This window comes from Notamacropus eugenii, chromosome 5, assembly GCF_028372415.1.
Source record: "Notamacropus eugenii isolate mMacEug1 chromosome 5, mMacEug1.pri_v2, whole genome shotgun sequence".
Lineage (NCBI taxonomy): Eukaryota > Metazoa > Chordata > Mammalia > Diprotodontia > Macropodidae > Notamacropus > Notamacropus eugenii.
In genome coordinates this window covers 272974701-272988089 of record NC_092876.1, presented here as the reverse complement: position 1 = coordinate 272988089, position 13389 = coordinate 272974701, and the positions used below count along the sequence as shown (strand labels likewise).

Below are 13389 nucleotides of genomic sequence, written 5' to 3'. Positions count from 1 at the left end.
TCTCTTCTGATATTGCTACCACCCTGGTATACTCCCTCTTCAACTTGTTGCAGTACCATGGTGTCTTGTGAGGTTCATCTCCAAAGAATTCACAGACTCAGGTCATCTCTAACAAGCAAAGGCATCACTGAGCATAAAACCTCTCAGAAATGGGCTGAGTTCCAAGAAGGAATCTGTAGTTATAGTAAGGCAGAATAGGAAATTTTATAGGGTATGTGACGCTTATTATGCAATAGAAAGCATGAATATTAAAAGGCAGAGGGGATTTGTGAAAGGATTAGGCAATAGGGGAGGAGATCCAACCTTATGAGAACTACACTTGAGATTTCCCATAATGCATACAAAAAAGCCCTTTTTGGGGGGAGGTGCATGTGTGTATGATAATGATATTATAATAAGCCTCTCTATATCATAAATTCATCCTAAGGACAGCATTTGCTATTATTGAACAGGTACTTATTTAGGGAAAGTCTCTTTTATTTTGGGGGGTCGTCATCCTACTCTGGCATCCTGGTGGGGCTGCTTTCTGATTGTTTGGCCAATATGGTCCTGCATGACATTATAGAAATGTGGTTGTAGTTGAGTGCATGGATATATCTCTTGTTTCTGTGAGAAATATGAATTTTCCTGTATACATCTACTGCTTTTATGGGAAATATGATAATTGGGTCTGGGGGCAGTGGCAAGGTAGAGGCAGTGACTAGGATTCCATCACATGGCCATGCCTGCTGCTTTAGTAAGGTGTATTTGGGATATTGGGTCTGGAATGCATGTATGTGGTTAAAGCCAAAGTGTATTTGTTCAGTGAGGCTCAAAAAGAAGTTAGAATATTGGTGTTGGGGGCAGCTTTATTAAGATTCCGTAATTCCTCCCTCAAAGTGCTGGGGCCCAAATTTATTTCTGAAAAGCAATGAAGGTCTTGATTTCTGTAGCTTCCTCAGGCTGAAAAGAGGCATAGAGCTGTCCTTATATCAATGGGTCCCAGTTAGGAGGTTGATTGCAACCAAGCATAGACCACATCCAGAGGATGATGGGTGGGTATGCTACCAAATGTGAGTGAATGGTCTGTAATCTAGAAGACATAAATCTGACAGGAAACTCAACATGTAGGGTCCAAATATAAGGAGAATTAAAATTGATGTCAGAATGGGTGAAAACAAAGAAACATTTAGAAGATTTCCACCTCTGGGTTTAATAGTTATGAATGAATTTGCTTACAAGAGGCTAACTTTACTCCAACTATAATAAAAGATTTGGGAGGACACTTTAAGTAATTAATTCCAAAACACTGCATATAAATAAGTTGTTTATAGTAACACGTTTGTGTTTTTATACCATAAATTATTTCCTTTAAGCAAATTGATTGCACTGAAATTCTTTTTCCCAAATCAAACTAAAGATGTTTCTGAGTTTAAGTAGTTAATAGAATGACAACTATTAATTGAGGGTAACCAGTTGTATATCCAATTATTCTTAGATAATTTTGAAACATTAAAGACTTTATTTTATCTTTGAACCATACTGAAATCCTATTCCTTAAACAAAAGCAAAAGGAGTTCCTTACTTTACTCTCATGACTCATTAGATTCAGTCTCTATTTCACAAGCCTGTTTACCCTTCTCTCATTATCTTTATCATTCTGACTGAACGAGATATTTCAGAAATTGAATCTTATACAGGGGATAAGTCTAAGTATAAATTTAACTCTTGCTTAGGCCATGGAATGACTACAAGTTAAGATCAAAACAAAACAAAACATATTGACCTTATGCTCATACATTTACTGACCACTTCCTCTGGTGATAGAAATTTTCTATAGGAGGAAAAATCAGGGACACGATTATTATCCTCACCTCTGTTTGATTTTAGGTTAACCATGTTAACCAGTTCAGGTTAACCAGTTAACCATACAGTGACAATTCTACCTCATAGCCAGACTCAAATAACCAAATGGGAAAGATTCATTTTCATAGGAACACCATGGGGAAACTAAGCCAGGAGGATCTCACTTTGGACTGATGTCAAGATTGTCGTCTCAGCTTTTTTCTAGAAGCAAACCTCCCCCTGTACCAGTTCAGGATCACATTACCTCTGAACAGCCTGTTGCATTTCACTGCATACAATTATACCTAAACTCAAACTCAAAATAAAATCAGGTTTTTTATATGGTTAGTTTGTACTTATTTGTTTGCATATTGTCTCCTCTGTTGCATTGTGAGCTCCTTGAGGCTAATTACTGTCTTTTCACTCTTTTTGTATCCTAAACACTTAGCATGGAGCCTGAAAAGTAAATATCAATAAATATTTATTGATTAATTGACTGACAGCATGGCAGCCTCCACACAAAAATTCTTCCTACACTGGTGAATAAAGGGTTGATGTCAATGTATAGAGAGGCGGTATGCAGGAATTTTCCTAGGCTTCTGGTTTCATGGAATACAAGCCAATAGAAGAAACAAGACTGTCCAAAGGTTACCATGGACTTCCATGGCATGGGAGTCTAGACACAAAAATTTCACTGATATATTTTAAAGAGAAGTATCTGGAATTTCAGACTGTAAAGTAAATTAGTGAACTTGTCAGATGATTCTGAGTTTTATAGGATAGCAAAGTACAAAAGTCAAAAAGATAAAATTTCATTTAAATGGGCATATGAATAGCTAATCAACTTTTTATTTAAGCATCTCTGAGTAAAATATTACGAGGGAAATAACTCAAACCATTTTTATAGGATATAGGCATTGTGAGAGTTTCTCATTCTGGGTTCCTTGAGAATCCAGGAATAATCTTGCCCATCAACAAGACTTGGGAGTCAAAATATAGATGTGCAGACTGAAAGAAAAAAATTTATTTGTTCAATAAGGAATATGTCTTGGGTTAGTAGCTAAGCTTCTTAAAATATACCTTGGATGTTTATTGCCTTTTAGGCCCACTTAGATTACATTGCCAGTCAACAGCATTACACATTAGAATGCAAATGAGGGAAGAATGTCACACCTGAGTACTTGCCAACACTTCAAAGGAATTGCCAAAGGTCAGATTTGTTCCTATAGAAAAAGTGCATTTGTCCCTGATTAGTTTCATTGGAATGTCATGTTGGCAGTAAATCTCTAATATAGTGGATGCTTCCTTGAAGATAGAATCAGTCATGCTCATCAATATGTTGTCAATAAGGAGAGAAATAAAATACAGCCTTAGAGTTTTGATTTGCTATTGTTAGTCATTCCAGTTGTGTCTGACTTTTTGGGATTTCATTTGGGGTTTTCTGGGCAAAGATACTGGATCCTTCTTTACTTCATTTTCAGATGAGGAAAGTGAGGCAAACAGGAAAAAGTGACTTGTCCAGGGTCACACAGATAGTGTCTGAAGCCAGTTTTGAACTCAGGTCTTCCTGACTCCAGGTCCAGCACTCTATTAATTCTATCACCTTTAGCTTTATTACTTTGACTTCTGAGGTTACTTTATCTGAAGAGAATATTTCCCCAGAATTCATTGCATTCCACCCCATTCACTTGTTCCACACAGGTGTTAGGAAAATGGCCTTAGACAAAATACCCCACCTCTCCATATTGTTAGAACTGTGCCAAGAAGAAAAGGGAGTGAGCCCTAGGATAATTGCTGCTCCCTCTGCTCATCAGGATCTCTGAAGAGTCAGAGGTATAACTGAAAATTGGCTCCAAGGGGACATCAAGAATATCTAAGACCTTAGATATGGGGGAAATGCCAAGACTCCTGTAATCTGGGAGGAAACTACAGAAAGGCAGAGAAGCACAATAGAGTTTGTGTCTTATAACCTGAGCATGTCCCTGACTATGAAGACTATAAAGTTTCCTGCTTACAAAGTCCAGCCCATGTCCGTGGTACCTTAGTAGGGACAAGTCAGAACCAAAACGGTTCATTCTTCATCTGGAGAAATTTGTAGAAGAATGAGACACATTTACTCAAGCTATAAAAAATGTTATTGCTCAGTCTTGTAAGTATCTTCTATTTTGCATGCTCATTGTCTCTCTCTCCTGTTTTATTTCTCCCTTCATTACCTTTCCCTCTCTACTTTCATTCATTCTTTCTTTATCTCCTCTGTGACTCCCACCAACTAGAAGAAAGAAAATGAGGGCATTATCAAAGCAAGGAAGTCTCATTGTTTTATTAATAAAATACATATTGGGTAAAAACAATCACTTCCAAAATATATTAAAGACCTACTATCTAAATCTAGCTGTATAAAATGTTATATATTCCTATTTGATTCTTATTTAGGGCAGACGTGTTCCACTCTCACAAATGAGACAGTTCAGTTAAAAGAAATACAGGAGAGAATAGAAAGGAATTTTAAGGGAAGAGTAGATGTAATGATCCATAGGTCACAGCATAGACAGAATGACTGACATCTGTAAAACAGAATTCCAAAATTCTTGAAAGAAAAATGTTTCTGCAACTTGATCACAGAAGGAAGCTCTCCCTTTAATGGGGACATAGTCTTAGATGAAAGGTTAAAAAGTAAAAGCCTCTTAAAGATGCCTTAGTTTTTATAAATCAATACTTTGCTTTTGTTGTTGTGTTTATCCTCCATTCCCAAGGAAGACCATAGCATCAGAGAAATGATGATATGACTTGCACTTGACTTTGTTTTGAGTGAGGGAGGGCTGTGCAAGATCCCCAACCTCACTTCTCCTCCAGAGCCATCTGAATCTAGTGACCTCATATTCCTCAGGATGACTGGAGATGACCCTGGATGCACTGGGAGACCTTGGCCCCTTTAGGTCAAGGTCAATGCAAGTACTCACTTAGGGTGGAGTAACACCCATTTATTGAATAGGTTTATTTAAGAAGTAGCCAAGGCATGGCCCCTTTAATAAGAGGAAGAAAAAAAATGACATGAAGCTGGGAGACAAACAGCTGTTTCCCTCCCAGCTGTATATATGTATATAATCCCTCCAACTACCCTAATACTGAGAAATATCTCTAGAGTTACAAATATGATCTTTCCATGTAAGAATATAAACAGTTCAACTTCAGTAAGTCCGTTATGATTTTTTTTCCTGTTTACCTTTCATGTTTCTCTTGATTCTTGTGTTTGAAAGTCACATTTTCTGATCAGCTCTGTTCATTTCAACAAGTATGCTTGAAAGTCAGTTTTTCACTGAATTAGTATAACCTAGAGCTTTCAGTAACTTTAGCCTGGTTGTAATGATGGAGGCCATGGAGGTACAAAAGGAGGCTTTACAAACTTCCAAAGAACACCAGACTCAGTTTAATTCTCTCTCTCTCTCTCTCTCTCTCTCTCTCTCTCTCTCTCTCTGTCTCTCTCTGTCTACCTCCATCCCTCCCTTCTTCCTTCCATTCATACATATGCAACTTGATTAGTCATTTTATTATAGAATTTTAAGATCAAAATCTTAAGGAACTTTATAAATCACTTTCTAAACCCTTCAATTTTTCAGATGAGGAAACAAAGGTGAGGTGACTTGCCCAAGGTCATATAGGAAGAGGAGATCTTAGGTTTCCACCCACATCCTCTGACTCCAAATCCAGTAAGTTTTTTTTTTCTTTTTGGGTCATTGATAGTTGTTTGTTCCCCCTCCCCATGCATAAATTTGCTCTTGATTGACATGGCCCAGACTTGTTGTACTAATCTGGCTTTTTAAATGTTTCTTGAAAGGGAGAAAGAGTCTTTCTTTTTCTTCTACCTGTCCCTTCCCAAGCTAAAAGCATAATCTCCTGAGGCTTAATTGATTTAACATAAAATAAGCTGGATTTTTAATAAAGATAGGTCAGAGCCAATCACATATACTAGGGGTATCTACTCCCCAAAATCCTCTGTGGTGATTCCTTAAAGTCCACAATCAGAGGTTAAAATCTTTAAACTATTGCCTCCTGTCACAATGTAAGCATCCATGGGAACGGTATTCTATTTAGCCTTAAGAGTCTTTCTATCTTGATATGACGGATTCTTTATTTTTTGTTTCTTAATTATTAACACTTTTTAAAAATTTTAAGTTATAAATTCTCTCTTTTCTTCTAGTTCCTCCCCCTCCCCTTTGAGAAGGCAAGCAATATGATACCTTAAATTGCTTCTTTAACTCCTTTTCTGAAAGCAGAGTTTGGTGAGCATTGGAAGACAGATGCTGAGTGGCTTGGGAGAGGTAGTCTAATAAAGAAACAAAAAACAAAAAACAAAGAGTAGGGGGTACAAGAAGTTACCTTAAGGTACTTCCATATTTCTCTTGGGGCAAGCCTTATCTAAGGATGGTTGCCATTTTTAAACTATGATTACCTATGACTGTTATACAGGAAAACTTACAGTGGGGAGGACAGGCACACTGCTAACAGACTAGGATGGTATAACTATCATCTATTAGTATAATATACTGCCATATACTACATACCATAACATAGCAGCATATTAATGTTTCCCTTTCTGCAAAAATTAATTGTCAAGGGAAAAAGGATAGTCAACTCTCCATTATCTATACTGATGAAACAGAGCAATGTTGAAGATAAGACAGACTAACTGGTAATATCAGCCAATTTCTTTTTGACTCCGAAACACATTATGCCATTTTTGAGGGGTGGGAGTATTGGTCATGTTTTTTACCTCTGCTCACCACCAAAATAACATTAATCTCCTTGAGCACACCTGGTAAGAAAAAGGGAAAAGCCCAAGAATATCAATATGATAAGTTTTGGAGGTGAAATCACCAAGTGGTGGAGGAATATGATAAAACTGAGTGTGATTTCCTTAAAATCATAAAATCTTAGATTTTTAAAGGAACTTAAGAACTGACTAGTCTTAGTCCCTAATTGTTTTTTACATCTTCCCTTATTTCCTGTAGTGTATAATCTCTGTTAGCCATCTAATTAATTAATCATTAATTTATTCTAATCCCTATTAGTCATCTAATTCTCCATTAGGAATGATAATAAGGTAACATTTATTTCTAAGAGGCAGCATGTTATACTGAAAAGTATATTAGATGGGGATTGTGACAATCTGGGTTCGAATGCTAAATGTGATCCTAAACAAACCACCTCCTCTCTCCATCCAGGTTTTCTCTCCTTTCCCCTTTGTCTCATGGAACCTCACAAATTAAATGTGGATTTTAACCAAAGCTATGTTGATAGATGCTTAGGCTGAGCTTAGACTGACCAGAACATATACAACTTTTAAATTTAATTCATTTCATTGACATTTTTCATCTTTTTTTAGTTTAGAGACAACCAAGAAAGCAATAAAACAAGTCCTGATTTGGAATATTTTTTATTTCTAAGGTGAAAATGCTCACACTGACAATCTGACAATGAGTTCTTTTGTGTTATCTTCGGCACATACCTCACTCCACACAATGAGGCAGCAGGATTGCATGATCTTAAACTTTAAAACCATGACACATTAATATTGGGCTTCAAGGTCTACAAAACAATTTCCTCACCAAAAAAATGCATCTGATTTTGTTGAGTTGAAAAACATCACAAGGTAAGTAGTGTAACTAAGGTTTTCTTCCTTTGGCAAATGAAGGCAATGAGGCCCAAAGAAGAGACAAGATCTATTTGGGGTCACACAAGTAGTAAATATGAGAATTAGATCACCATAGCAGGTATATATGGGCATTAAGGTAGGGGTAAATCTATCTCCAAAATTCCATGAATATGCAGGGTGTCCCAAAAGTCTTAGTGAAGGTTGAGACTTAATAACTTCAGAAGTAAAAATGCTAGAAACTTACCAAAACCCCTATCAACATTTGAAAGTTTAATTATCTAAAATTTTAGACTATTGATAAGTTTTTATTAACATTCGACAATACTGTTGTGCTATATTTTATTCTAGTCAATCTTATGCTATATGTTATTCTAGTCAATTTTTGAATATATCATTAGCTGACACTTAGTGACTAAAAGAATTGCATGTCTATTCCTAGACTTAAGATCATCCAAAGAGAGAGATTTATGTGTATAGACAAAAATTTTTTCAGACATCACAATGAAAAGTCTGGAGATACATCAGATGAATGAAGTGTCCAAGCAAAAGGACTCCTTCTACCAATTCACCAGGTGGACAAATTATCATCCAGAAATTGTCTTACAAGCAATTCACAATGACATGGTCCCCTGTCTTCTTAAAATTAAATAAAAAATTTAATAAAGTTAACAAAACCAAATAAGTGAAAAATAAATTTAAATAATCAAACTTACAAATGTTATCTTTGTATGTTGGTGGCTTCAAACTTTTGAAACCATTGTAGCATAAAACAAATTAAAATATAGCCATCCTAATTTTCTCTCAGTTCACTCGATCTTTGCTCTAATTCATCCATCTCTGACTGATTGTTATAAAGAATTGATTTGGGTGGAAACCTTTCACCCTGAGTTGTTATGTGTGATATTTCAAATAATTATTCTTATTCTCTTAGGAGAGACCTTCATGGAGATGAGGAATCAATCAGCAGTAGCTGAGTTCATTCTTTTGGGAATACCCCACACTGAGGGGCTGGAGACTGAACTCTTTCTCCTGTTTCTGACATTCTACCTCTTCACCCTGTTGGGGAACTTACTCATCCTCACAGCCATTATTTCTTCTTCCCAGCTTCATACACCCATGTATTTCTTCCTGGCAAATCTGTCTGTGTTTGACATATTTTTTCCTTCAGTAAGTTCTCCTAAAATGTTGTTCTACCTCATGGGAAATAGCCATGCCATCTCTTTTGAGGGGTGTGCATCCCAGATATTCTTCTATCATTGTTTAGGAGGAACTGAGTGTTTCCTCTATACTGTGATGGCATATGACCGCTTTGTGGCTATCTGCCACCCTCTGAGGTATAAAGTCATTATGAACCATGAGATATGTGCTATCTTAATCATGGGCACCTGGATTGGGGGCTGTCTTCATTCAACTGTCCTTACATTTCTCACTTTCAGATTACCCTACTGTGGTCCCAATGAGGTAAACTATTTCTTCTGTGATATTCCCATAGTGTTGCCCCTGGCTTGTGCAGACACCTCTCTTGCCCAGATGGTGAGTTTCACCAATGTTGGTCTTATGCCTCTTATATGCTTCTTATTCATTTTTATTTCTTACATTCACATAGTGCTCTCCATATTAAAAATCCATTCATCAGAGGGCAGACAGCGAGCCTTCTCAACCTGCAGTGCTCACCTGACCTCTATCCTCTTGTTCTATGGTCCTGTAATCCTTATTTATCTTGGACCTGCTTCTACTCCTTGGCTGGGCTCTGTGATCCAGGTACTGAATAACATTGTCACCCCTTCCCTGAACCCTTTGATATATAGCCTGCGGAATAAGGAAGTTAAATCAGCCCTGAGAAAAGTTTTGCACCAAGTGGTAAACACTGCAAGGGTTTAAGTTGTAAGGCCATTTCCTTTCTGTTATACTTTTATTTTATGACTCTGGGATGTTCCCCTATATTCTTCTATTGCATTCTCTCCATTTGTCATTGGTCATTGCTCCATTTGACATACACTTCACTTTCCTCATCTTTTGAAGTATGAACTTATTATTAAGACAAACCAAGAATCAATAAATTGGTCTACTGGGGGCAGAGAGAGACTTTCTAATGGATGTCCCTCATCACTTTTGGATTAAAACTCTTTGGAAGATTTCTGATCTTCTCTCTGCTCATCATACATTTCCAAATTCCTGTTCAGGTGGTCTATAAAACTTTCTGTCACAAGATCATACCTATTTCTTCCTTTATTAATGTTTATTCAACTGCTTCTCTTCTATGCTTCCCCTATCTGCCTCATAATTTTCCTCACAAAAGCACATGTTTTTACTGCACAAGACAATACAAACTTGCTTTCAATTTAATGTATTGATTTTGAATATGATTTATCTGATCACAACCATTTTTCTGCCATTTACATATTTCATATAATTATCAGCTTCGCCAATTCTCTTTCTTCATCTTCTGTCTCAAATGGTCTACCATGTTTTCTTTAGCTTCTCAGTTCTTACCAATGTCCTTCTCTGTAGACAAAGCACAAATTACCGTTAAATTTAATGAACATTTGTTAAGAACCCACTGTGCATCAAGCACTAAGCTTAGAGCTCAAGGACATAAAAATTTTAGGTAAGACATGGTCACTGTCTCCATGGAGCTTATAATCTAGTAGAGAATAAGCAAGAAAGAAAATACATGTTCATAACAACTACATTGTACAGACAGAAAACAAAAGCTATAGAAAATCTGTAGGGGAAACTCATACAAATAAGAAAGCTCATTTAAGTTTTCAATAAAGTGACATTTCAGCTTTGTTTGAAAAGGATGGTTATAAATTTAACCAATTAAGGGGGTGGAGGGGAGGAGAGCATTACAGCCACAAAGCAGAGTGACACACTACACTGGATTTGGGTGAGGAAAATTGGGTTCAAATCCTGAGTCTCCTGCTTAAAACTTATGTTATCCAGGCTAAGCTACTCTTTGGTTCAGAGGTCCTTAAGTTTAAAATGAGGGTGTCAGCTTAGAGTAGGTAGCCTCTGAGGTCTCTTCCTACTCCAAATCTATGATACCATAAACATTTAAAGGAAAAGCATATAGGTGGATTTTCAGTATGATAACGGAATAAGCAATCATAAAGAGCCTCATCCCTTAATATCCCCCTAAACACTAGCAAGAAGTAAAAGCAAAGAGTGAAAAAACATAAACACACAAATTAAATCTCCAGTGACTGTTGCCTTACAGAAAAGTAAACACAGAAATGAGAAAGTAGAAAAAAAAAACACTTTAAAGATAAGCAAATGCCATGGATAAAAATAAATCACCTGAATGAATACATTGTAGACACAAAGAAAATGCCCCCAGAAGCAAAGCTGGAACTATCTTGGATACAGGCACAGTAAAGCGAAGTGCTGTTGTTATTGAAAATGGAATAAAGCAGGATGACAGTAAATCTCAACCTCACAAATCTCTATGTTATTACAAATAACTCAAGAAAGAAAGAGGAGGAATGGCAACAATGTGAAAACGTACCAAAATGTATGTGATATAGCTGAAGCACTACTTAAAGGAACATTTATTTCTCTAAATTCTTACATCAACAAAATAGAGAAAAGTGCATATCAATGAACTGGCCATGCAACTAAAAAAATAAAATAAAATAAAAAAAAAAACAAAGAAAAAGAACAAACTAAAAATCCTCAACTGAGTACCAAATTGGAAATCCTGAAAACTAAAGGGTAAGATTACTCAAATTGAAAGTAAGGAAAACATTAAGGTAATAAATAAAACTATGAGCTGGTTTTCTAAAAAAAAAAAAAACCAACAACAATATAAGTATGCTATTGGTTAATTTGATTTAAATACAGATGAAAATAAAAAATCCAGTATTAAAAATGAAAAAGGGGAAATCAACACCAGTGAAGAAGATATTAAAGCAATCAGGAAATACTTTGCCCAATTTTATGCCAATAAATCTGGCAACCTGAGCAATATTGATGGATATTTACAAAAATATGAATTGTCCAGATTAGCATGAAAGGAAATAGAATGCCTAAATTATCCCATTTTTTCTGATATTCAATAAGTTTATTATCTTAATCTGAAAATCATAGAAAATTACAGATTTTGATGCTTTAACTATGAGCTGCCAGCTCCTGGGTGCTGAGGAAGCTCTCCATTTTCTGAGCAACCCAGTCTTTCATCTGAGCAAAGGACATTTTGGGGTGGTTCCATCTTTTTAACTTCCCTCTTGGGTTTCTTTTCACATACCAAATTCTTCTGTATACCAACATGAACTTTTTTATACATTTCCTCCGTCAGGTTGAGGGTTATATCATTCTTTATGGACTGTAAGAATTGTTTTTTTATAAGCATCTTCATCTTCTTTCATGAAATAATGCATACAATCTGTAGCATTTTGGCCCACCATGTGTTTATCATGCATTGAATCCTTGCTTTCTGAATCATACCTAGGGAAGCATTTGGTACTGCAAGGAATGGATAAACTACTATCCACAGTTCCTGTAAGGTCCCCAAAGACTTTGTATCCAATAGTAGTTCTGGCAAGACCTGCATCCAGGTAGTTTGTGAAAGCACCAGGCTGACCATCAATGCCTTCCACATTGTACTCATCTCTAATCTCGTTCACCTGAGTTTTATAGATCTTGTCCATGCCAAATCTGTTAAGAAGCCTGTGGGCCAGCAGGAGGCTTATATGTTAACTGGAAGAATAATTTGTCAGGCCAACCTTCACACCATACTTTGCTAACTTATGAGCATAAACTGCACAGACAATCATATGCCCTTTTATGTGGGTGTAAACAACCTGGCAGATAGACCCAGACTATAATTCTGTATTTTGGTGTGCTATACTTGTTTTTATCTTGAATTACTAAACATTTCTATGCATAATAATCTATTTTTCCCTTTTGCCTTCTCTGGAATTGCACTTGGTACCTCTTGAAGTAGGTCTTATTTTTGACAACTTTACCAAACCCCATCTTGTGGAACAAGACTGGTACACTCTGTATAGACCAGCAGGACTTCTAGCACTAGGGAGAAGGAAGGGAAAATAATCCTATCTTAGAAAAAGGAATTGAACAAGCTATTGATGAACTCCCTGGGAAAAAAATTCCCAGGGCCAGATGAGTTCAAAATTGAATTCTACCAAACACTTAAAGGACAATAAATTCCAATTCTATATAAACTATTTGGGAAAATAGCAAAGAGGAAATCCTACCAAATTCTTTTTATGACACAAATATGGTCCTTATACCTAAATCAGGAAGAGCTAAGATAGAGGACAAACACTATAGACCAATTTCCATAATCTTTATTGATGCAAAATTTTTAAATAAAATACTAGCAAGGAGATTAGAGCAGTATATCAAAAGGATCATATACTATGATGAGGTAAGATTATACCAGGAATGCAGGGTTGGCTTAATATTAGGAAAACTATCAACATAATTGATTATATTGATAACGAATCAAACAGAAATCACGTGATTATCTCAATAGATGCTGAAAAAGCTTTTGACAAAATACAACACCCATTCCTGTCAAAGACCCTAGAGAGCATAGGAACAAACAGAGCATTCCTTAAAAAAAAAGCAACATCTATCTAAAACCATCAGCAAAATATACCTGTAATGGGGATGGGCTAGAAGGCCTCCCAACAGGACCAGTGATGCCCATTATAACCATTATTATTCAATATAGTACTAGAAATGTTAACTATAGCAATAAGAGAAAAAAGAAATTGGAAGAATTAGAAAAGAAAATGAGGAAACAAAACTATAATTCTTTGCAAACAATATGGTGGTATACTTAGAGAATTCTAGACAACTTCACCAAAGTTGTAGAATACAAAATAAACCCACATAAATCATCAGCATTTCTATATGTGACCAACAAGGCTAGCAGCATGAGATAG

At 36.1% G+C, this 13389-nt stretch overlaps 1 protein-coding gene and 1 pseudogene across 1 annotated transcript; one reads left to right on the top strand and one right to left on the bottom strand.

The window, feature by feature from the left end:
* Positions 1-8419: 8419 nt before the first annotated feature.
* On the top strand, positions 8420-9358 carry LOC140509163 (olfactory receptor 10D1B-like). Its single transcript, XM_072616994.1, has one exon. The coding sequence runs from the start codon at positions 8420-8422 to the stop codon at positions 9356-9358; it is 939 nt and encodes a 312-aa protein (XP_072473095.1).
* Positions 9359-11587: 2229 nt separating this feature from the next.
* Positions 11588-12454, bottom strand: LOC140509162 (large ribosomal subunit protein uL18-like; annotated as a pseudogene).
* Positions 12455-13389: the final 935 nt, after the last annotated feature.